Source organism: Pelophylax lessonae, assembly GCF_965119305.1.
Source record: "Pelophylax lessonae genome assembly, chromosome: 6".
Classification (NCBI taxonomy): Eukaryota; Metazoa; Chordata; class Amphibia; order Anura; family Ranidae; genus Pelophylax; species Pelophylax lessonae.
Window position 1 is genome coordinate 230,550,606 of NC_138773.1, and position 26,382 is coordinate 230,576,987.

A 26,382-nucleotide genomic window follows, 5' to 3' on the forward strand; every position below is an offset into this window, starting at 1 on the left:
ACCCCGAGTAGGGGTGCAGCCAGCCAAAAGAGGTACGCTGCAACTCAGGGCGCTCCAGGTCAATGCATCCCGGCAAGGCATCTGCTCGCAGGCTCCTCCCCATCCACCGGGGCTCCGTTGTGGCGAGGCCTGGGCAGACCACAACCTGCTCACGCTCGATGGCCAGGCTGGGAGACTAAGGATCTAGATTACCCAGTGTGAAACCACAGCCCGGCTGTCGCTTGTAGTTCACCAGGAGGATCCCCCTGACACTAGCTAATGATAGTGAGTAAATATAAATAAACATAAATAAACATAAACATTCTTAAAAATAAAAAACGGAGACCAGAGTCCCAGCGAGAAACCTAGGTCCTACTCCTTAACTAGGCAGCAAGAAACTGATTTGAAAGCACAGTGTGTCCGGGGATATATTGCCTAGTCTACTCCTGTAGATGGCGCATAACCCAATAGTGAAGAAGCATTGAGAGCTGCGTCTGCCAAAGGACGATAGAGAAATAGGAGAGCGGCCGGATGGGGTCACGTGACTGGCAATAAATGGAGCTAATAGGGTATTTAGAGGCATTGGTTTACAATGACAGTAGGAAAGAACCATGTTAAGGGGCTGGCAGTGATTTTTTCTTTCCCACTTTAAAGTATGCTGGCAGGGCTGTTTAATGTGCAGATGGGCTGTGAAATGTAAAGGGGGCTGTGCCACTTAGTATTTACTGTTGTAAATATTTACGGTTATCTGCCATGTTCATACTTTGCTACATGCAGGGAGTGTTTTTTTTTTTTTTTCCTTTTTTCTTTATTTAATTTAAGAGCAAATAAAAAAAAAACGGTGTTCTTCTGACTGTGGATTTTTTAAAATGAAAACCATAGGCAGTAATCGTGATGCATCGTGGAATTGAATCGCTGACAGGATAAACTTAATCAAATCTTGAGACCAGTGAAGATGCATACCTCTAACTCTTACAGGAGTGAATTTCCCTTCCTAGAGGTAGATTTCCTCTCACTTCCTGTTGTCTCCTTCCATTAGTCTGAGTCATAAGAAGGTCAGACATTTGTAACTCGGGGACTGCCCTGTATGTGGATATGTGAAAAACTGCACTCCGAAAATCACCATCAATGAACTGTATATATTATATATATATATATATATATATATATATATATATATATATATATATATATATATATATATATATATATATATTGCAGTATTATATTATATTTTACTTAAATACGAGCACAAACCTCAAGGACACACCCAGCCAAGTACATCTTGTCTATACACATCCTGAGGAAACAATTCACAATTATTTCTTTGCAAATCCTTAACCCAAAGTAGGAAGAGGAGTGCACTGCCTCAAGCGAGTGGCATCAGCTCATCAAGAAAGCCCATTAGTACAGTGATGTTACTACCATGATTGGGAAAAGTGAAGGGGTGAAATTAAAAGCATCTCTCAACAAGGTACTTTTATTACTAGAGTTTCTGAGTGTCCGATGGCAAAAGAAACATAATTAGGCCTGCAATCAATGCCTACAACCTGCATGAAATAGAAAAGTGATGGGTGCATAGTAGAAGTATATCCCTTGAGTGGCTGTGTGAGGGATGAACTGATGTTCTTATAACATGTCTAGAAAAAATTTCCAATACAGCAAATCAGGCAGTTCATGTAACTATGAAAAGTGAGCAATAAAACCAATTTTAAATAAAATTTCAAAAATATATTATTCAATAGCAAACAAAAATCAACACACAACACAAAGTAAGCAAAGCTATTTTACTGATTTTATGATAGTTATGAGGATTTGCACTTGCACCCCTAGAGAAAAAAAACACTGTACCCCAGTTACATTACTTTCCACAATTTGAAGAGAACCAGACAGGAACAGGCAGTTGAAAGAATCAATCTCTACCCTTATTTTTTTAAAGTTCAGACGTACTTCTAAGGTATAGGTGTCCATACTTTTATTCACTTGTATAATTTCCAGTTAAAAGAGAAATGTCAGCTCAGTGACCAGCTATAAAGGACAGAGGCCGACTGTCTTCTGCTTGGGCTAATGGCTAATAATGGACCCTCTTTGGGGTACAGGAGGTGAGTAAACCTGTCATTTAGAGCTTTTAGATTTTCATGCAATTCTGACAGCACCTTTTGATTGATTGGTATAAATATTGATCCTGGACCAGAGATAAAACAGCCTAACTTGTGCCCTGACATAGGTAAATACAAGTAAACAACCAAAAATAAAAGTAGCTCCTGGAACAACCAAAAAAAAAAAAAAAAAAGACTGTACTACTAGTAAACTAGTAACAAGTAAAAAGAACAATTCAAACTATTTCAGATGCCAAATGATGACATAATCATATTAAAGGAATCCAGTCCAATTATAAAGAAGGGTACATAAAATGAAACCAACAAATAATGATTTTACTCTCCTCGGAAAATCTTCACAGATATTTGCAATACTTCACTGTAAATTTGTGTCTGAGCCCATGGCCCCCATCACATCAACCAGATTAACAGAACAATTCACACAGGATCAAGTAATGCTACACCATGCTTGCACATAAGAATAGATTTATTTCCATGTTCATACCTACAAATTTATGACCTGTACAGGAGGAGTGGCTGCAAAAAAAGCAATATTTGTACTTTTGAGTAGAAACAGACAGAAATATATGACAGGTGCATAACGCTACTGAAGTTGCAAAATTGCACCAGGGTTATGCAGTCATCTTCTAACTCAACAATGGTCAGATTTCATGCTAAAACCTCAGTGGAGGTATTTTTGGTATGATTCCTGCAGCTTTATTAATCTTCCCTCTATCAAATAGCTGCCAGTGACCCACACATTACATGCATTAAATAAAGCCAGAAACAAGAAGTAGATAACCTATTTAATAAATTATACATGTCACAAAGCCAAAAAACATAATAACTGAAAAGAATTTCACAAACAGCACTGCAAAATACCTAGTTTATCAGAAAAGACATTATCATGTTAAAAATAATATTAGTCTTACCCACAAATTATGGCTAAATCCATTATAGCTGTCAATGTATAAATTCTCAACAAAATAACATGAGATCTGCAAAGTAGAAGGCCTCTCTAAAGCTGCCAGTTAGCATAAGAGGAGGGATAAAACAAATCTGTATGAAAAAAACAGGACAGATACAACACAGTACAGCTAGTCCACTGCCATCTATAAATAGATCTCGTTTCACCGCTCTCAGGATGAAAAGGCACCAAGCAGGCAGTGAACAGAAGCTAGAAGCGGCATTATCACAAAGTCAGCCATTAAATGCAGTATGGAATCCTTTCCCCATCTGAAAATAGTAGCTAAAGCTTTTAAAAATGCTGACCTCTTCCTAAATTGCTAACACCCCTCATTAAACCCTTTCAACACCAGATGGATTTACTAACCACAACAGAAGCCTGGAGGTGGGAAACTGTCACAGGACAGCCATTGCAATTTAGGATCATTATGGCAGTAATAATGGAAGCCACAATGCTTTTTGTTTGTCACCTTATAGTCCAGTAAGTATTTTAACTGAGAATCATCCAGAAATAGGGTAACACAACTGTAACTAGAAATAAGTGAGAAAAGAACAGCAGGGGAAAAAAAAAAAGGACAAACACTAACAATACAAATATTCTTATACACTTCAACCTGCTCAGCTTATTTCAGCCATCTGCTCAATTGTTCTAACTAGGGCTGCACTTCAGACACAAGGTTTTCTTTTCTTTTTCTTTATTTGACCAAATGACATTCCAAATGAATTCAGATTTGTTCATGAAACAGAAGATAGTTCTGTATGCTATATTAAAACTTTCTTAGATCAACTTGGCAACTGTTGCATTCATACAAAGTATAAACATTCACCTCAATGCAAAATTATTCAATGCAGCATGACATTAGAAACAGACAAAAAAAAAAAAAAAAAAAATCATACCTGGGTGAGTCTGGGAGCTCATGTCAGGCCAAGAGGATTCTTCAAGAAATTGCAACCAGATCCAACAGCCAGAAAATTTGCTAAGCAAAAGGACATGAAAGAACCACTTTGTGGCAAAGGAAATCCAATATCGCCAACATGAAGCCACTGAAAAGGATCTCCAAACGTACAGACCTGCAGTAGAAAAGCGAAGATTACTTACAAAACGAAGGGCTGCCTTGAATTATACAATCCACTCCACCCATTATACTAAACCTGCAGTCACTGTATGTACAGTATACACTGATCTGTTCCAGATCTTCCTGTGAACAGGCTGCCTGCTGAGCTAGAAGATTTGGTATGCCCCACCAGCACTGCTTTCCTAAGGGATCACTTGGTAATTTAACACTTTATTTAATGGTCAGCATAAACAGTGACTAGATTGAAAAGCCTAAGAAAATACAGACTTGGTCTATGTAGATGGTGATTTTCATACAAGTTATATATATTTTGTTTTCTTTTTTTTTTTTATCATTAAAGACAATAAGCAAACACCAAAAGGACATTCTTGGGATAAGAGTATTTTTCAGAAGCTTTGACTACAAAACCGCAGAACAATAATTTAAAAGCAGACCCTCTGTTCAGTGATTCAGAATCTGAGGGCACGTAAAGCTTCATATCCAAACAAATAATTATGCACTGCTTGTTTGATAGTCAGACAAAATTGGATTTTTGACTTACCGTAAAATCCATTTCTCTGCTGTTCGCTGTTCATTGACGGACACAGCTCCTGATCTTAATCACTAGGTTATACTGCTCCCTACAGGGAAAGAAAAAAGTCTGGCTACGCCTATAGGCAGTCCCAGGGGATATACTCCCTCTCTCTGCTATAGGTACTCAGTTTTGTTACAGTTGTCAGAAGAATTACAACTCCACAGAGGGGTCGGTGCTGTGTCCATCAATGAACAACAGAGAAATGGATTTTACGGCTAGTCAAAAATACCATTTTTTCTTTCGTTCATTGACGGACACAGCTCCTGATCTTCCTAACCATTGGGACATCCCAAAGCAGTGTTAAACATAAGGGATGGGAACAGCGAAAAGCAAATTCTCAAGGCTAACTAAACCCAACCAGGAAAACAGGAGCGCAATGAAAACAACTGGAGTTCAGCTGAAAACACAATACACCCTCTCGAAGAGCACCAGGTCCTCTAAACAGCAGCCTGCAAATATTGCAGCCAAAGGAAGCATCCACAGATGCCAACACATCCACTTTATTGAACTTTGTGAAAGTGTGCTTCGACGACCAGGTGGCCGCCTTGCAAACCTGCGTCACTGACCCCTGATGACAGAAGGCCCAGGAGGCACTGAGCGCCCAAGTAGAGTGCGCCTTAACCAGGAAAGGAGGAACCTGATCCCTAATGGAATAGGCCTGGATAACCATCTGATCCATCTGAAATGGTCGCAGAGGAAGCGGACAACCCTTTCCGAGGCCCACCTGTGAGCACAAATAGTAAATAAGACTTCCTAAAAGACTCCGTAGCTGCAATTAGGTACACCCTAATTGCCCGGACCACATCCAAGGCAATTTCCTTGGGATGTTTTGGCCTGAAACAAAAAGGGAAGGCAACACAATGTCTTCATTCAAATGAAAATAAGAGACAACCTTAGGAAGGAACGACGGACAGGGATGAAGAACCACCTTGAACCACCAAGTAAGGTTAACGACAGGATAACGCCGCCGATTCGACACCCTGCACGCAGAGGTGATACCCACCAAGGCGGCAACCTTCTGGGACAGCTTAAGCAGGGAAATCTCCCGAAGATTCTCAAAAGGATTATCTAGAGGATTGAGAGCAACAAATTGAGGTCCAAAGGCAGCAACGGAGACAGCACCAGAGGGACCAAGTGCCCTTACTCCCTGAATAAAAGTACACACCAGGGAGTATGTAGCCAAGGGCCATTGAAAGAAGACCGCTAAGGCTGACACCTGACCCTTGAGAATACTCAAGGCCAGTTTCTGCTCAACTCCTGTTGAAGGAAGGTCAAAATCTGAGCCACTGAGAAAGAGCGAGGATGAACCTCAAGAGATTCACACCAGGCAATGTAGGACTTCCACATACGATGGTAGATCTTCCTAGAAGTGGATTTCCTAGCTTTTAACAGCGTTGGAATCACTGAGTCCGACAAACCTCTATCCATCAGCACCTGGCGTTCAACAGCCAGGCCGTCAAAGCCAGCAACCTGTAAAGCAGGATGGAAGATTGGTCCTTGGGACATCAGATCCTACCTCAGAGGAGGCTTCCAAGAAACATCAGTGACCAGCTACACCTGATTGGCGTACCAAGCCCGGCGAGACCAGCCCGGAGCCCCTAAGATGACCGGAATCCCTTATGCCTTGATCCCGCGTAGAAGTCTTTGCAGAAGCTGGAGAGAAGAGAAGGCATGAATCACACAAAACTGGCTCCACGGGGTCATCAGCACGCCCATGGCATCCGCCAGAGGATCCCGTGACCGAGCCACAAACCTCTGCACCTTTCTGTTGAGCCAAGACGCCAAAAGATCCACCTCGGGGATGCCCCACCGGAGACACAACTGATGAAACACCTCTGAATGAATGGACCACTCTCCTTGGTCCAACGCCTGCCGACTGAGGTAATCAGCCTGACAGTTTTCCACCCCGGGAATGAGTACAGCGGAGAGGGCTGGAACAAACTGTTCTGTCCACCTTAGAATGCCGGCTACCTCCAGAGCCACCAGGACTAGTGCCCCACTGTGACTGACATAAGCCTCGCCTGTGGCATTGTCCGATTGAATGCACACTGGCCATCCCTGAAGACAACCCGTCCAATGGTCCAGGCACAGTCTGATCACACGGAGATCCAAGACAATGATCGGTAGTCTGGACTCGTCCAGTGTCCAGAGCCCCTGAGCAGAATATTTGCCGAGGACTCTTCCCCAGCCGGACAGGCTGGCATCCATGGTGACCACTGTCTAACACAAGGGGAGGATGGATTTGCCCAGCCGAAGCCCAGGAGAACGAGGCCAAAATATCAGGGACTCCTTCATTCCCCGGCTAAGCCAGATCTGATTGTCCAGAGACCGAGGAGTCTTGTCCCATTTGGCCAGAATCTCCCTTTGCAGGGACCTCGCATGTAACTGTGCAAACAGAACCACCTCAAAAGGTAGACACCATCAGGCCCAGCACCAGCGTGCAAGTCCGGATGGATAACAATCTGCTGGAAAGCAGGAGACGAATTGCAGCCTGCAATTTCTGGAGTATGTCCAGAGAAAGGCGCACTCTGGCTGAGGCCAAGTCCAAAGTCAGACCCAGATACATCAGCTTTGTGGACGGAGCCAGAGCAGATGTCTGAAAATTCTGAATCCAGCCAAACTCCCGCAGAGCTCATACGGTGATTTCCAGGTTTTCCATCAGAGCAGCAGCAGACTCCGCTCGCAAGAGGAGGTCATCCAAGTAGCCTAGTACCGCAATCCCCCATTGGTGTAACAGTGCTAGCACTGGGGCTAACACTTTTGTGAAGACCTGAGGAGCAGAGACGGGACCAAAGGGTAACGCCACAAACTGATAATGCTCCTCTCCCACGGCAAAGTGGAGGAAGCGCTTGTGACTGGCACATATTGGAATGTGATGCAGGGATGCCACCACCGTGCGAATGGACTCCATCCTGAACAATGTGCACCTGCACAAAGCAGTGCAGCGCCTTGAGGTCCAGGATTGGACGCACCTTGCCTTCCTTCCTGGGAACTGAAAACAGGTTTGAGTAAAAACCCTAAAAAAGTTCCGAAGTCGAAACCGGGACAATCACCCTGGAAGTAACAGGTCTTGTACAGCCCCAAACAGACTCTGTAAGCGGTCAGGGGACAAGAGCGAAACTCGATCTTGTAGCTGGACCGAATGACTTTGTGTACCCACTTGTCTTGCACCAGGGAAGTCCACGGATCTGTAAACCAGCGAAGACATCCCCCCACCCCCAATACGGGTGAGGGCACACCTTCATGCTGAAGGAGCCTTGTCCGCCAGTCTGAAGAAGCTCGCTCTCAGCTTGCCAGACCAGGTTCGTTTGGATCCTGCAGAGGAGGCCCTGAAAGTCTTCGAGCCCTTGTCAGTCGACCCTGAGGGACAAAGAAACTTCTTATGAGCCGAGGAGGGCCCACGTCTACGAGGAGGTTCCTTGCCCTTAGTAGCCTGTGAAAGAAAAGTAGTCTTTCCACCTGTGAAACCCTGGATGATTTCATCCAGGGTAGCTCCAAACAGGCGATCCCCTTGAAAGGGGAGATAAGTCAAGGCCTTTTTAGAAGTCTGGTCTGCAGACCGGCATTTAAGCCAAAAGATACGCCGAAGGACCACTGGCGAAACTGAAAGTTGAGCCACTAGGGGAACCACATCCAAAAAAGGCATCACAGAAACTGCAGCCCCTGGACCAGCTAGTCCACCAGCTCAGCAAAGGTAGAGGGGAGCTGTTCTCCCTCCAGGTCACGGCGTAAAAGCCTAGCCCACTCAGTCAGAGCTTGCGACACCAGGGCAATGGTGAATACCAGCCTCAGTGCTTAACCAGCCAGAGTGAACATATTGCGGGCCACAGCCTCTGCCTTCCCGTCAGCCGGATCCTTAAAAGCCAGGGACTCTTCAACCGGAATCATGGTTGCCTTGTTCAACCTGGAAACCGCTGGGTCCTCCACCGGTGAAACAGTCCACTTCTTAAAAAGGGACTCATAATAGGGGTATCGTCTAGTAAAGCATTTAGGGACCCCAAGGGGACGCTTTGATGGTCCCCACTCTTTGGCGACAATTCTGTCAAAAAGGGAAACCCCTTTGCCACAGCTTTGTCCTCTATCTTCAAGATCTCACGCACAGATACAATCAGTTCTTCCACCAGTGCATTTTTGTTCGCGGTTGCAGATGTGGAGGAATCATTCTCACTATCCGAGGATTCTGGGCGCGTGGTCCCAGACCCAGGAGGGAGACCCACGTCCGTGGCACCCGAATCATATTCAGGATCTAATGAGACAGATGAGGCAGGAGAAGGAGAATTGCTAGCCCGTCGCCTAAAAGCCACCTCCACACACAGGAATCCAGGATCACCATCAGTGCATTGATGGATGGTTGAGAACAAGAGGGCCCCGCAGCCTAAGAGAGGTGATCAGGTGGGGAGATGTGCTCCAAAGACTCCATGAGTCACCAGAGGGACCCTACAAAAAGTGTAACACTGCAAAGGGACAACCCCCAAGGGGCTGGCAGCTCCACCCAGTCGCCAGGCACAAAGCACTAAACGATCCTAAGCAAAGAGGGAGAGGACCCCACCAGACTCACCATCCAGCAGAAATGGGCACCTGCAGCCACCAGGATAATCTGCACTCCACGCGCGGCGATTAGGAAGTAAAAAGATCCAGAAGTCAGCACCAAGAGATAAGAAGGAGCTCCCACCACCGAAAACGCTGCCCACAGGGCTCCACTGTCATGGCCGCTGTGCATAGAGCACACAGGCTACCACAAAATGGCAGTACCACAAAGCAAAACCAGGCTCAGGAGGGATCCCTAGGCCTCAAGGACAGGCTCAGGCAGGACAAGGGGCCCTGGAAGGTATAATCCCCCCTGTACAGCCGATCGTTCTGTCACCGGCAGCACCCTCCCCTTAATCGCCAGTATAGTGCCCTGCCCCCTCCCCAGGAGGGGGACCAGACACAACGCATATAACCCCAGCTTAACTGACCCAACCTTCCCAAGGAGGGGCCCACGTCCACCCCAAAACCCTCCAGGGGGAGAGGGGGGACCAGCTACTCACAATACCAGCGACAAGGCAGGCACCACTTCACACAGAACCTCCTTGCAATCAAAATGGGTTGGCTGTCGGGCCAGGAGGAACGCTGCGACTCGGGCTGAGACCCGGTTGTATGCGACCTGGTGAGGCTTAGAACTCAAAAAGACAGCCCCTGCCCGGTAAGCTATGTCGCGGCCAGCCTAGCGTGGAGCTGAAGTCTGCACGCACTCGCTGGCCAGAATGGGGTGACCACTGGATCTAGATTATCCAACCCATCGCCCCGACCAGCAGTTGATTGTAGATCTCACAGGAAAAAAAATAAAAACAGGGGAAAAATAAATTCCATCTAAAAAAGAAAAAATATGTTGCCAGGACCAGAGATCCCAGCAAGGAACTAGGTCCTTACTCCAAATTAGGCAGAAAAAATGGAGTACCTATAGCAGAGAGAGATAGTATATTCCCTGGGACTGCCCATAGGCGCAGCAAGATTATTTTTCTGCCTAGTGTCCTACACCTGTAGGGGGCAGTATAACCCAATGGTTATGAAGATCAGGAGCCGTGTCCGTAAATGAATGAGAGAGAAAAACTGAATTTTTGTAAAATCTTACTGTAAAATTCCTTTCTCTGAGTCCTCCGACAGTCGCCGCCACTTCATAATCTTCACTAATGGGGTATTGACCTTTGCTCCGTAGGAGTAGCTAGGCAACAAGATTTGTTAATATAAAAGCTTTTAGCATATCACACCCCTAGGGGGCGGTCCCCTCAGTCAATACCTCCCTGCTTCCTGCATTCTCAACTCAGTTTGAGTAGCATAGCAGTAGAGTACATAAACAAACCCCAAAAGAGGGGCGGGGGCGGCGACTGTCGGAGGACTCAGAGAAAGGAATTTTATGGTAAGATTTTACAAAAATTCCGTTTTCTCTTACGTCCTCCGACAGTCGCCGCCACTTCATAATCTTCACTAATGGGGACGTCCCAGAGCAGTGTAGACATGAGGGGTGGGAAAAACGCAGCCGCGCCTAAAGCAACGCAGTACCCACATCAGAGAAAGGAACCTTACCAAAGTAAGAGAACCAACTGGGCAACAGGAAAAAACGTGCTCAACAGGAGCAACAACCCAGGAAAGAACAAGTAACCTAGGGGTAAAAACACCCCAACAGCCAAGGACCCAAACAAGGGACCCTAAGACACTGCCGCAGAAAGAACTTTACGGCCAAAGGAAGCATCTGCCGATGCCTGAACATCCACTTTGTAAAATTTTGAGAAGGTGTGAACGGATGACCAAGTCGCCACCTTACACACCTGGGCCACAGAAGCCTGATGACGATAGGCCCAAGACGTACTCAGAGACCTGGTAGAGTGCGCCTTCACAGGGAAAGGAGGAACCTTCCCCTTCAAAGCATAGGCTTGCACAATGGTCTGTCTGATCCACTTGGCGATGGTCGCAGCCGACGCCGCCATGCCCTTCCGAGGACCCTCTGGAAGGACAAATAGAGAATCCGTCTTGCGAAAGGATTTCGTCGATGACAGGTAATCCCTGATCGCCCGAACCACATCCAAGGAATGCAAAGCCACCTCCTTTGGATGCTTAGGCTTCGCGCAAAGCGAAGGCAAGACAATATCCTCATTGAGGTGAAATTCCGAGATCCTCTTCGGAAGAAAAGAAGGGTTAGGTCGTAAGACCACCTTATCCAAGTGAATCACCAAGTAGGGAGAGCTGCAGGACAAGGCCGCCAGCTCCAACACCCTGCGAGCCGAAGTGATTGCTACCAAAAAGGCAACCTTCCCCACAAACGCTTACTGTACAAACTAAGGAAGATAGGTATGGACCATAAGGTGAGTACCTGGATAGAGAACTGGCTCCAGGGGAGAGTCCAGAGGGTGGTGATTAATGGGGAGTACTGTGATTGGGCGGGTGTGGAAAGTGGGGTCCCCCAGGGTTCTGTCCTGGGACCAATCCTGTTTAATTTATTCATAAATGATCTAGAGGAGGGGATATCTAGTACAATCTCAGTATTTGCAGATGATACTAAATTAGGCATGCCAATATCTTCTATGCAGGATGTGGAAATCTTGCAAGCAGACCTGAACAAAATAACGGGGTGGGCAACTACATGGCAGATGAGATTTAATGTAGAAAAATGTAAAGTAATGCACTTGGGGGCCAGAAACCAGAAAGCAAGCTACTCACTAGGGGGGGAACCTCTGGGTGAGTCTAGGATGGAAAGGGACCTGGGGGTACTGGTAGACAACAGGCTTGGAAGTGGCATGCAATGCCAAGCCGCTGCAAGCAAAGCCAACAGAATACTGGGTTGTATAAAAAAGGGGATTCACTCCAGAAATAAAGAGATTATTCTTCCACTCTACAAGACTCTGGTCCGGCCACATCTGGAGTATGCTGTCCAGTTCTGGGCACCGGTCCTCAGGTAGGATGTGCTGGAACTGGAGAAAGTCCAGAGAAGGGCAACAAAAATAATTAGGGGAATGGAGGACATCAGCTATGAAGAAAGACTACAAGCACTGAACCTATTCTCTCTGGAGAAGAGACGATTGAGGGGGGATATGATATCAATGTACAAATACTGTACTGGCGACCCTAGCATAAGGAACAAACTATTCAGAGAAAGGAGATACAATAAGGCACGTGGCCACTCACTAAAACTTGAGGAAAGGCGGTTTAACCTTAAAGTGCGTAAGGGGTTCTTCACTGTAAGAGCGGTAAGGATGTGGAATTCTCTTCCGCAAGCAGTCGTATCAGCGGGGAGCATTGATAGTTTCAAAAAATTATTGGATGGACACCTTAAAGACCACAACATACAGGGGTATACAATGTACGGTTAAAAGCAAACACACACACACATCATAGGTTGAACTGGATGGACTTGTGTCTTTTTTCAGCCTCACTAACTATGTAACTATGTAACTATGTGACAACAGAGACAACGAGATCTTCTCAAAGGGAGCATGCTGTAACACGGACAGAACAAGGTTCAAGTCCCATGGAGGTAAAGGATCCCTCCGAGGAGGGGCCAAGTGCCGCACCCCTTGAACAAAGGTGCTAACATAAGAATTAGACGCCACAGGGCGTTGAAAAAGAACGGCCAGCGCAGAAATCTGACCCTTAATCGTGGCCAACGCCAAACGCTGGTCCACGCCCGTTTGAAGGAAGGCCAACACTCTCGATACCGAGTATGAGCGAGGGGAGTACCCCCTGGACTCACACCAGGCAAAATACGCCTTCCAATTAGGGTAGTAAATCTTCCCCAAAGAGGCCTTCCTAGCCTTGATCAAAGTGGGAATGACCTCAGGGGAGAGACCCCTATCCTTCAGGACCTGGCTTTTAACAGCCAGGCCGTTAAAGCCAGCGACTGTAACGCAGGATGGAATATCGGTCCTTGAGACAGGAGATCTTCTCGAAGAGGTAGACGCCACGGAGCGACGACCGCCAGATTCACGAGGTCTGCATACCAAGACCGGCGAGGCCAGTCTGGCGCCACCAGAATCACCGTGTGCGGTTCCGAGGCCAACCTGCGAAGGAGCCTGGACAGCAGCTGAATCGGTGGAAAGGCATACATCAGACGATACTGATGCCAGGGCGCCACTAACGCGTCCGAGGCGTCTGCCCGAGGATCGCGCGTCCTTGCTACGAACCTTTCCACCTTGTTGTTTAGACGAGACGCGAACAGGTCCACATCTGGGGAACCCCACTTCGCGCACAACATCTGAAAGACATCCGGGTGAAGGGACCATTCTCCCTGGTCCAGGGCCTGGCGACTCAGATAATCCGCCTGCCAGTTCTCCACTCCCGGAATGTGAACTGCCGTTATCGCCGGGACGTGCGTCTCGGCCCAAGACAGAATGTCGGCTACTTCCTGAGCCGCTCGGGCACTCCTGGTGCCCCCTTGGTGGTTGATGTAGGCCACCACTGTGGCATTGTCCGTCTGCACCCGAACCGGACGGCCCTGAAGCCTGTCCGTCCAACGCAGAAGGCAGAGATTTATTGCTCGCAATTCCAGAATGTTAATCGGAAGGGAGTATTCCTCCCCCGACCAAGTTCCCTGGGCGGACAGAACGCCCAGAACACCACCCCAGCCTGACAGGCTGGCATCCGTGGTGATCACCGTCCATGACAAAGGACGAAAGGACTTGCCCCCCGACACCGCCGGGGACTGGAGCCACCACAAAAGACCCCTTCAGGTGAGGCGGCTCAACGAAATCCGCAGATCCAGAGATTGCGGACGCCCGTCCCACTTGGACAGGATCTCCGCCTGAAGATCCCGTGTGTGAAACTGGGCGAAGGGAATCGCCTCGAAAGCCGAGACCCTCAATCCCAGACACCTCATACACGTCCGGATAGACGAGCACTGAGTGTCCCTGAGGGACCTGACTTCGTCCTGAAGTGTCCGGAGCTTGTCTTCCAGTAGGAAGACCTTCGCTTGAACAGAGTCCAGGATCATCCCCAGGTAGGGAAGACGAACCGACGGACACAGCGTCGACTTTGGAAGATTGATCGTCCAACCGAACTCCTGCAGAGTGTGCATCGTGATGGACAGGTCGTTCACCAGGCCCTGACTGGTCGCAGACCGAATCAAGATATCGTCTAGATACCCCAAGACAGAGATGCCCCGGGCTCTCAACAAAGCAAGAACCGGCGCAAGCACCTTGGTGAAAACCCGCGGAGCCGAAGCGAGACCAAAGGGTAACGCCACAAATTGGTAATGATCCTCCGCAATGGCGAATCAAAGGTACCTCTGGTGATCCTCGAAAATGGGGATGTGTAGGTACGCATCCTTCAGATCGATGGAGGCCATGAATTCCCCCGGAACCAGGGCAGCCACCACTGAGCGCAGGGATTCCATGCGGAACTTGCGAACCCGCACAAAGCGGTTCAGAGCTTTCAAGTCCAGAATCGGACGCACTTTGCCCTCCTTTCTGGGCACAGTGAAATCTGTCCCGATGAGGCACCGGAACCACCACTCCCTGGGCCCGCAGATCCCGCACGGCCAGGTGCAGATCCTGCAAACGCTCCGGAGACAGCTGAAGATTTGAGGGAAAAAATCTGCTCGCCGGCCGAGAGAGAAACTCGATCTTGTAGCCAGATCGAGCGATTTCCTGAACCCACCTGTCCCGAATGCGGGCCAGCCAGGGTTGAAGAAAACCGAGCAAACGTCCCCCCACCCCAGGAACCGAGTGAGGGCGCCCCTTCAGGCCGAATTGGCGTGGGCAGCGGACCCGGACTGGCCGGACTTCTGCTTACCTGCCCACGGCTTCTTCTGGGAGCCTTGGCCCTTGAAAGGCTTGCCCTTGTATTGCGACCGAAAGGCACGAAAGGACCCCTGAGAGGGCCTAAACGAGGTATTCTTCTTACCGCGAACAAACTTATTCTTGTGAGATTGGGGTAAGAGAGAACTCTTACCCCCGGAGATCCCCTTTATCAGCGTATCCAAAGACTCGCCAAAAAGGCGAGATCCCACATAGGGCAAATTAGCTAAAGTCTTGCGAGATGATTGGTCAACCCGACCAGCATTTCAGCCAGATCAGGCGACGGTGCAAAACCGCCACACTAGAGGCGTGCAGCCAAAAGGGACTAAATCCAAGTCCGCATCACACAAATACATGACACCCTGATGAATTTGATCTACCATAGCCAACGTTGTCGGCGGAGCAGAGTCAGCCACCAGGGTGCGCCTGAGCACCTGCGTCCAATCCGCAATAGCCTGGGCTGCCAAAATGGAAGCAAAAATAGGCTTCAGCATAGAACCGGCAACCGTATAAGCATGACGGGCAAGAGACTCCAATCTCCTGTCCGTAGGGTCCCGGAACACCGGGGTATCCTCAGCAGGAATCGCGGTACATTTATTCAAAATCGCCACCGCATGATCCACCTGAGGCGGCACACACCAACGCTCATCAGTGGTGGGCGTAAATGTATAACGCAGCTTGAACTTACTTGGAACAGTAAATGGCTTCTTTAAATTGTGCCATTGATCATCAACAGCGCGCTGAAATTCCGCAGGGCAGGGAAAAACCTGCGCTGTTTTGCGCTTCCTTTGTGTCCCATAAGAGGACAGCAAGGCAGGGGACATGGTTCATCCTGCAAATGCAGTGTTTCCTTGATAGAAGCAACCAACTCATCCATGAGTGCAAGCTCTTCAGGCGAGCCAGGGGGAGAATTATCAACCCCTTCTACCTCAGCCTCCCCCTCAGACCCCCCAAGGTCCAGAGATGAACGAGACCCTGAGAAGGGCACTCCAGCCATAGCAGCCCCATCGCCCTCTGAATCAGAGGAAATAGACAATCTGGGCCGTTTTGCGGATCAGTCAGCCATTAGCATTTGCACCGGAGAAGCCAAGTTCGCCACAATAGCAGCCAGATCAGCCCCCTCGGGGGATGCAGCAGCCCCTTGGCCCCCCACCAAGGTGGGAGGAAACTTGCAATCCTGAGAATCCATGCCCCAGCAACAATTGGAAAAAGGAGTACTGTCCCCTTAAGACAGCGGCGAGCGTAGCCCACCGCACACTACTGCATAGATCGACCCCACAGGGATAAGAACACTGAGCAGGGAAATACAGGACAAGGAAAAGTAAAAACCTGGAGAGGCCACACAGGCTGCTGCCACTGATCGCTGTCCCAGAGCAAAAGGAAGTGATGTAATGACTGACCGCCCTATAAAGCCTATGCAGGCTACACAAACATGGCCGCCCGGCTGAGGCAATTTTTGGGCAATTACAAAATGGCGCAAACATGTGGTTGTACATCGATCGCCATCAAAATGGCGGCGTTTGGCGCCAAAACACCGCGCCCTACTCACTTAGGGCCGGACACCACAAGTTTGCCTCAAAAAAATGGCGGACCGCAATAGCGGCCACTGCACAGCATGTCTAACCCCAGTCTGCCCACACAGCACACATAGCAGATCGGGAGAGCCCCCCCCCCCCGCAGCCCACAGAAAAGGCAGCTATTCCACACAGGAATCTGACAGGGAGCTCAGCACATATACAGACATGCAGGGTCACACAGTCACAGACTGACACCCAAACAGACAGGTCCCCACATAGAAATGTACAAGTCCGGATGGCGTGGGGAGCCTTCTCTAGCGACCAAACCGCTGTACTGAGGACAGGGAGTGTTGCGGCCAGGACGCAGTGGAACTGCGGTGCGAAACCGCAAATGGCGTCCAGTGAGGTAGCCACCTCACAGGCAGCCTCCCTGCAGCGAACAGGGATGGGTCGTTCAATATGCCAGGGAAACCTGACTGAATCCTCGATGGCAGGCTGGGGAACCCCTGGCCCTGAGCCCTGGGAACCAGGGTGGCCAGTCCGAGACCCAGCTCCGCACGATCATCTTCATCCGAAGAAACTAAATTAAATGCTGAGAAAAATAACAGCTAGTAAAAGAAAGAGAAAAATACTCAAATAAAATCAAAAAAGAGAATAGAAAGCTGAGACTGAGAGCCCCAGCACAGTATCAGCCAAGCTACTCCTAAGCTAGGCATTAGAAACTAGGGATGCACCGAATGTTCGGCAACCGAACATTATTCGGCCGAAAATAGCAAAAAAAGCACTTTCGCTGTTCGGCCGAATAAGTAAAAAGGCCGAATAAATTTGTGCCGAACAATAGGGCTGAACGATAGTCGATATGATATCGTGATATCGACTATCGTTCTGTGGCCGTAGGCGATATTCATATCGCCGAGGTCACGATATTTACATAGGCAGGGGGAAGGGACTCGGAGGAGGACAGGAGGACTCAGACTTCCGTGTTAGGCAGGGGAAGCCAGGACACTTCAGCGGTGAGCATACATAAATTACTCACTCGTGCACTGCAGCCCGCCCCACACATTCAGTGAGTCTTACTCTCCTCCCTAGTTTTTTCAATGGCACATTCGGGGAGCCAATCACGCCGTGATTAGCTGCACAGCGAACCAATCACGCGTGCCTGCACATCTGATTGGTTCCGCTGTGCCGCTACTCACGGCGTGATTGGCTTCCTGAATGTGCCATTGAAAAAACTAGGGAGGAGAGTAAGACTCACTGAATGTGTGGGGCGGGCTGCAGTGCACGAGTGAGTAATGTAAGTATGCGGCTGTGCTCCTTTCCAGGCTCCTACTAGTCCACCTCCAGCCTCCTACTACCACCACTATGAGAGACTGTCTGTCACTGTATAATCTGATCGAGTCCACACTGACACTGACTGACTGTCACTGAGTAATTGATGTTATATTAACCCTGACCTGCCCAGTGCCCTGTATCTGCAATTAAAATTTACAAGGCTGCCTGCATGCTTCCTGATTTCCATTCCCAGCATCCTTCCCAATCCCTACAGTGTCACTAACATTAACCCTATGGTACAAGGCTGCAGTGTGCACTGAATCCCATTTTTTTTTTTAAATGTTTTGTTTTGCCCATCAGCGTGCCCCCTAACATAAAATGTGCCCATCAGCGTGCCCCCTAAAAATTGGCAAAATAAATGGAAAAATGCGAAACACCGCGTTCAGTCTTCGGCCTTCGGCCAAGCATTTCATTATTATTCGGCTTCGGCCAAAAATTTCATTTCGGTGCATCCCTATTAGAAACTGAGTTGAGAATGCAGGAAGCAGGGAGGTATTGACTGAGGGGACCGCCCCCTAGGGGTGTGATATGCTAAAAGCTTTTATATTAACAAATCTTGTTGCCTAGCTACTCCTACGGAGCAAAGGTCAATACCCCATTAGTGAAGATTATGAAGTGGTGGTGACTGTTGGAGGACGTAAGAGAAAAGTATTTTACAGCAACAGACAAGCAGCACTGCAGAACTAGTGTAATACTCATCTACCAGTGTTGAGCAGTAATAAGGCAAAGGAACCTTATGTACAAGTCACAGAGCAGTAACAAGGCAAAGGAACCTTATGTACAAGTCACAAGCTGGACTCTGAAGTGCAAACAAAATTTATTACAATTTGGAAAATGATAGCATAATCCCACAGAAAGTTTACTGAACAATGTGACATGGCACAGTGACATCAGCTGACAGCAGGCTTTGGCCTCTCAGGGAACCACAGATAAATGGCCCTACTTCTCTGTTAAACAGGTGGTGTTGTTTATACCTACAGTGGGTGTAGAAAAGACCCACCCCCCTCCAAATAATAATTACATTTTGCTTTGCAGCCTGAAATGAAGACAGACACAATTTGTGTTATATAAAGCTGTATTTACTAGTGCAATTTATAACATACAATTAAAGATAAAAACCAACATGTCAGAGTGTGAAAAAGAATCACCCTCGCTTAGGTCAGTATTTTGTTGAACTACAGTAATGTTTGCTTTAATTTAAAAAACCTTCTTCCCATTGACAACTTTCTGGCAGAGGGCAGCAGATGTTCAAGCGTTTGATGGCATTTTGCCGCATCTTTCTTTCTTCTATCCCGACAAGTGCTCCAGTCCCTACTGCAGAGAAACACCACCACATTAGGATATTACCACCTCCCATACTTTACCGTAGTAATGGTGTTTTTTGGATAGTGTGCTGCATTGGATTTCCTCCAGACTTGTTTCGGTGTTGAGGCCAAATAATTCAATTTTAGTCTCATCTGAACACCTGAAACAGTGGTGTTTCTCTGCAGCAGGGACTAGGGCACTTGTCAGGATACTAGAAAAATTAATGGGGCAAAATACCATCAAATTCTTAAGGAAATTCTGCTGCCCTCTGCCAGAACGTTGTCAATGGGAAGAAGGTTTACCTTCCAACAAGAGAAGGACTCAAAGCATAAAGCTAAAAATTACCACATAGTGGTTGAAGGGGAAAAAAAGGTGAATGTCCTTTCATGGCTTAGTCAGAGCCCAGACCTAAACCCCATTAAAAAGGACTTGAAGACTGCAGTCTACAAACGGTAACCATCAAATTTAAAGTGATACTAAAGCCTTTTTTTTTTTTGGTTAAAATAACAAACAGGTTATACTTACCTGCTCTGTGTAGTAGTTTTGCATAGAGCAGCCAGGAACATCCTTTTCTCAGGTCCCTCACCGGCGCTCCTGGCTACTTCCACCAAGCAGGTGCGCTCCTGACCCACAGCTTTGTGTGTCCATTTACGCACGGAGCCGCAGTTTTGATCCGCCCATCCGTTTCCCGATTGGCTCACTGGCTGTGATTGACAGCAGCGGGAGCCAATGGCATTCGCTGCCTCAAAAGCCTATTATGAGTGCGAGTCCCTGGAGAGGCAGGGCTCTCCTGCATGTTGCTGGATCCTGAGGTGGCTCAGGTAAGTAAAAGGGGGGCCTGGGGGTCTCCATGTATAGAATGCATGAAGGCAAAAAACCTTGTGCCTTTAGAGCTACTTTAACTGAACTTGAACAGTTCTGCAAAGAAGAGTGGACAAATACTGCGAAGTCTAGATGTGCAAATTAGTAGAGACATAGCCCAACAGACTAAAGGCTGCAATTAACTTCTTTCCACCTGGCCACTGCACAAAAACAGCCGGGTGGGCCTTTCGTCGTTCTGAAAGGACATACAGGAACGTCCCTCAGAATGGGCGCCTGCTATCGGCGTTGCGATCCTGTGATGGCTATGACACAGTCAAGACAGGATCAGGATATGGGCTCAGGTCCCCTTTCTCTGCTCCTGGCCACTCCCTCCTGTTGAGTGCCCCCACAGCAAGCAGCTTGCAATGGGGGCACCGAGCCAAAGCTCCCTGTGTCCATTCAGACACAGAGCCGCGCCATGTCCCCGCTCCCTCTCTCCCCAGATTGGCTGATTGACAGCAGTGGGAGCCAATTGTGCAGCGCTGCTGTCTCATCCAATGAGTAGAGGATTCCCGGCTGCTGAGAAACTCCTGTACCATCGCTAGATAAAGATGGGCTCAGGTAAGTATTCGGGGGGCTGCTGCACACAGAAGGTTTTTTTTAATCTTATTGCATAGAATGCATGAAGATTAAAAAAAAAAAAAAAAAAAACTGCCTTTACAATCCCTTTAAGAAGTCAGCTGCAGCACACCCAGTCCAACGGTACTATCTTCGGACATGATGAGGCCAGCTGACTCTTGCAGGCTATTGTAGCCAGCCCTGTGATGATGTGCATGCGTTGCTGCATGTCACCAGAGAGGCAACTGTAAAAACTAATTAAGAGACAGCCAACCCCCACGATGATGCAGTACATTGGGGTGTGTGATGTGGGTATCCCAGGACCCTGCAGGCAACTGCAACATTATTTTCGTCTAGGTGAAAAACAAGAAAGGGTGGAGCTGGTTTCCCTGAATAAAGTACTTTAAATAAGGAATGAAAAAATACAAATGTGTGAGAGGAAGGGGGCATTAGGGGAATGGGAGAAAGTGGATGGGAAGGGTGGAAGTCTGTTTTAATGAAGAAAATAATTTTACAGTAGGTTTAACAAATCATGTTTCTTTGTTTAAGGGACACAGGATCAGAAGGAAATCTGAGACAGCTGGGATGTCGCAAAGCAACGGAGGAGAGGGCAACACCACAAACAATGCTCACACGGATAAACTGGGAGCTGGTTGCAGCTCAAAGAACCACCTGAAAACCTGTGTGTCCAAAACTGGCATCAGATGAGGCCTAAACATCTACCCAGTAAAACAGAAAACATGCCAATAGATGACCAGGTTCACAGAACCATTCATATTTGTACAGACAGTATAGTATGTTCATTCTGATTGAGATGTAAAATATCCACAAGTCTATCAACACAGTAATGTAAGGAAACCGGCATGGAACCAACTGTATTTGAACTGAAAGATCAGTTAGGATCTACTCCAGGTGCATAAGTCATATCCTTGATCCACACCTCCAAGATTGGCATAATGGAAATAACCACAATCACAGGTTTCAAGGCAGGGCTTCTCAGGGAGAATAAGGATAAAAAGGATTTCCACTCTCTTCTCCACTGGGTCCTTTAACACTGGGATGTCCTCAACAGGAACAGCCAGGGTTTCATTTAGGCAAAAAATGGCAGGATCCACAATGGAAAATGAACCACCTCTTGATACCTCCTTTACAGGCTATTGCTCAACAAAATGTTTGGAAGGTGAAAACAGCCCAGCAGGAGAAGACCAGTCACCATACAAAACACGTTGCAGTAAAAAGTGCACTAGGAAAGTTTTGGAAGTTTGGGAGTCTCTTAAGGGAAGGCAGACATGTAACCTTAGACGCAAGTTGCTCCATTATCCAAACCTGCATGCGCTGCATCCATAAGAACCACAAAAAAGTACCTACAAAGCGTAACTCCACTTTTCTTGGGAAAAACACATTCCCCTCTGGGTGATCTGTGTATGTTACAAGGATTTTAACAAACTTTGTTGCAGATTCCCACTTTGTTATTCTGAAGAAATCCCTGTGTGTACCCATGTGGGAAAGTGAGTCTAATGGGAGTGGTTTCATAAATATCAGTCAGCTGTGCACCTTCAGGGCTCTAATGAGGAAAGCTGCTGGGCCTGCATCCCTTTAGCTGTGATTTCCTATTGAAAGTATCTCACCAAAAATTTTATTTCTCTATCGTCCATCGACAGACGCAGCCTGATCTTAATCAGCTGAATGGGTTATGCTGCCCCCAGCAGGAGTAGTCTAGGCAGTACAAAATTGTACATGTACATGCCCATGGGGCTGTTCCCGCAGGCATAACCCACCCCCACACTCAGCTCAGCAAACCAGTTTGTTTCTGCCTAGAGAAGGAGTCTTCCTGCTGGGACTCCGGTCTCGGCTTTTTTATTCTTTTCAGAATATTTTATTTCTCTTTACTCACTTTCTAGTTAATTTCACAGGGATTCTCCTGGTGATCTACAAGCAATGCTTCGCGCTGGATAGTCTAGATCCTTATAATCCCCCCAGCCTGGCCAACAAACATGAGCAGGTTATAGCCCCGCACTATAACGACGGTGCCCCTTTCCGGATAGGGGCGAGCCTGCGAGCGGATGCCTTACTGGGAAGCGACAACCTGGAAAACCCTGAGTCGCAGCGTACCCCTCGGCTGGCAGCACCCCCACTTCAGGCGGGAGGAGGTCTGCCCGGAGCAAAGCCCACCCAGGACATTGGTATGGTGAATAAATGTGATGCCCCTGGTGGGATGTGGGCCCTCTCCTGGGGATGATTAGGACCTGTACCTCCTAAAAGAACCCCCTGGCCTGCCCGGTACCCGGCCTTTGTGCCCGTCTCCCTCCATGCGGGGGCTAAGTGACTAGGGGCGCCTGTTGCCCTAAGAGGGTAGCATCGTACCTTGTGGATTGCTGGGTCTTGCTGTGGATCCTGTCGGCCTCATTGTGTTGGTCCCTGGCCGCATGGTTTGCCGTGGGCACTGCCATCTTAAGTGTGGGCAATGTACAGTTTTTTCCCATTGATTTGCATGGGGCAGCCATTTTCCCTGAGCTTCCTATTGTAATGTATTGGCAACCATTTTTGTGTGGTCCTCTGTACTGCACTAAGCAGTGACCTTTTGCATCCAGGCACGATCACTTCCTGTGCTTCTGCTTCCTGCTGCTGGCCGAGGTAATTTCCTGTCTCTCTTCTACATGTGCTGAGGACGATCAGGAGGGTTTTCTCTGGCGGTGGTACAGTACTGGGGTCTTTGCGGGCATATCCTTGTACACTCTGCTGATCGTGTATTTTAAAGGGGGAACTCTGCAGACCGCTGCGATCGGTGGTGGGAACCGCGATCGGCGCTTTTAAAGCGACAGTATTCTGTTTTTTTGGTAACTTTAAATATAGAGTTCCAGGCTGTGAATTAACCCTTAGACCCACTCTGGGTGAATCCCGGACAGTCTGGATCACAGTTGCTGGCCGCAATTGCAGCAGCTCTGGAAAGCCTGGCAACCAAAGTTGATTTTGTGATGAAAAAGGTTAATAGCTGGAAACGGCCGCTGCCTTCTCTGGTGGTGTCCTCTGATTCAGAGGCTGATGTGGTTGCCCCAACCTGAAGGCTCGCTGTCCATGCAGTCAGATGGTGAAGAGAACCTGTCTTCTTCAGCTGCAGCGTGGGAACTCGCTTGGTGGAAACCCTGATTATATTAGTGCAGGAAACTTTAAAATTGGCTGATGCGCTCACTCCGGCAGGGACGCGGGTGGCTTTTGGCTCTCGCAAGACTCTAAAATCTGGCAAGGTTTTCCCTTGTCCCAAAACCTTTCATGATATTGTGAATGACCAATGGCAGCGCGTTAAGCACATGCTAGTGGTGCCAAAACGCTTTAAACGCCGGTATCCCTTTGGTGATACAGTTTCCAACAGTTGGACGGTGCCTCTTAAAGCTGACCACCCTGTTTCCAGATTGAATAAAACTACTATTGTTCCTGTGGAAGATTCCTTGGTTTTTACGGATCCGGTGGACAGGCGGGTGAAATTCCTTTCCCGCCATCTTTAGGTGTTGGCGCGTTCCATTTTAAAAACCGGTCTTTGTGTCCGTTTTGGTTTCACAGACGGTTACGGAATGGATTAGGACCCTGACTGGGTCCTTGGACCCCGAGATCGTTCCCCCGGAACTTTTTGACCAGGTAGCACAGGACCTGGCGTTCCTGTGTGATGGGTCCCTGGATGCAGCTCCCCTGGTGGCCAGAGTTTCGGCTATGGGGATTGACTTCGGACGCATGGTTTGGCTGAAGAGCTGGTTGGCTGACCAAGCTTCCAAAATTGCCCTGACAGATCTCCCTTTTCTGGGAGAACGTTTGTTTGGGGACTCCTTGGATGAGTTGATCAAAGGTCTGATGGGCGGGAAGAGTACTCTTCTTCCTCAGTCCTGCAAAGGTAAAACACCCCGTTCTAAGCAGGATGCTTCCTTTACTGCTCACAGATGTTTTTTTCGTGCCTCCAGGGCGCAAGAAAAGGGTACGCTGTTCAGAGCTTCTGGAGGGGCTAAAAAGCATTGGAGCAAGCCCAAAGTCAGTCCGGTGCTGCAGTCCTCTTCAACATGAAGGGGCGGCCCTCACTTATCTCAGGGATGGGGGGACGTCTGCGCTACTTTCAGGAACCCTAGAATTCCTTCATTCAGGACAATTGGGTTCACAAAATGCTTTGTTTCGGGTACAAGACAGAATTTTGGTCCTGTCCAGGAAACAGGTTTTTCAGTCAAATCTTCACCTTTCTCCAGAGCGTTTGAAGGCTCTTGGGCAGCTATGCAGGATCTCCTGGCTCAAGGGGTGATTGTGCCTGTTCCGCTGCAGGAACGCTCTAAGGATTTCAATTCAAACCTGTTCAGGGTACCCAGAAAGGAGGGCAAGGTGCATCCCATCCTGGATCTCAAGGCTCTGAACCGCTTTGTGTCCTTTCGGTCAGTGGTGGCATCTTTGAACCAGGGGGACTTTAGGGTCTCCATCGATATCAAGGATGCGTATATCTCCAAGTCCCCATATTCAAGGGACATTATTATTATTATAATACAGGATTTTTATAGTGCCAACAGTTTGCGCAGCGCTTTACAATGTGAGGGATGACAATACAGTTACAATACAATTCAATACAGGAGGAATTAGAGGGACCTTCTCGTTAGAGCGTACTATCTAGAAGATTCCTCGGCTTTGCGGTGGCTGAGGAGCATTATCAATTTGCGAAGTTACCCTTTGGTCTCCCCTCCGCTCCAAAGTGGAACAGGGATCCCTCAGTCATTGGACCAGAAGATTAGTTTGAGCCATCTCACAAAGTCGGCTCTATCCTAGTGGATCCAGTCACCTGTTCTGTGCCAGGGCAAGTCTTTCCTACCGTTGTTCTAGACAGTGGTGACCACGGACGCCAGCCTGTCATGCTGGGGTGGCGTGTTGGGGAAACTTTGTGCCCAGGGGACTTGGGCAGCAGAGGAGTCGTCCTTGCCGATCAATATTCTGGAGCTGAGGGCGATCGGGCTTTGCCTGCTCCGTTTGGACGAGTCGGCTTCGCGGCTCTCCGGTTCGGATACAGTCGGACAATGCCACGGCTGTGGCTTAAATCACTTATCAAAGGGGCACCAAGAGTGCCCTGGCGGCCAAGGAGGTGGCTGAGGTTCTGGTTTGGGTGGAAGCCAATGTTCCAGCTCTTTCCGAGGTCCACATTCCGGGTGTGGGGAATTGGCAAGCGAAATACCTGAGTCGTCAGGTGTTGGATCAAGGGGAATAGTCGCTTCATCCAGAAGGGTTTCACCTCCTGCGTGCCCGGGGGGGGGGGGGGATCCGGAGGTGGATCTGTTTGTGTCTCGCCTCAACAGGAAAGTTCAGTGGTTTGTGGCCAGGTCTTGGGATCCTCTGGCCAACGCCACAGACGCTCTGGTGGCTCCTTGGAACCAATATGCCTTTCCTCCACTTGTACTCCTGCCGAGGTTTCTTCGCTGGGTGGCGGTGGAAGGCATTATGGTAGTTCTGGTGGCACCAGACTGGCTTCGGCGGTCTTGGTACGCAGAACTGGTAAAACTGGTTGCAGATCCTCCATTGCAATTTCCTCTACGGGAAGATCTGCTGTCTCAAGGATCGGTCTTCCATCCTGCTTTACAGTCGCTGGTTTTAACGGCCTGGCTGTTGAACACAAGGTGTTGAGGGATAGAGGTCTTTCTGACTTGGCGACTCCTACCCTTTTGAAGGCCAGGAAATCGACATCTAGGAAGATCTATAATCGTACGTGGAAATTTCATGGTGTGAATGGCTGCAGCTGCACCCTCGCTTGCTTTCTATAGCTAGGCTTTTGGCCTTTTTACAAAAGGGGGTTGAGCAGCAATTGGGGTCAAGGGTGAGGTGTCTGCTTTGGCC

At 48.3% G+C, this 26,382-nt stretch overlaps 1 protein-coding gene across 3 annotated transcripts in view; it reads right to left on the bottom strand.

Moving 5' to 3' along the window:
• HDAC4 (histone deacetylase 4) overlaps positions 1-26,382 on the bottom strand; it is a 666,648-nt gene that overhangs the window by 492,639 nt on the left and 147,627 nt on the right. For all 3 annotated transcript variants that reach the window (XM_082260868.1, XM_082260870.1, XM_082260869.1), the window contains one exon: positions 3,942-4,115. In XM_082260868.1, coding sequence (XP_082116994.1) covers positions 3,942-3,963 — 22 coding nt within the window. In that variant the 5' untranslated portion in view covers positions 3,964-4,115. The remainder of the gene's footprint in view (positions 1-3,941; positions 4,116-26,382) is intronic.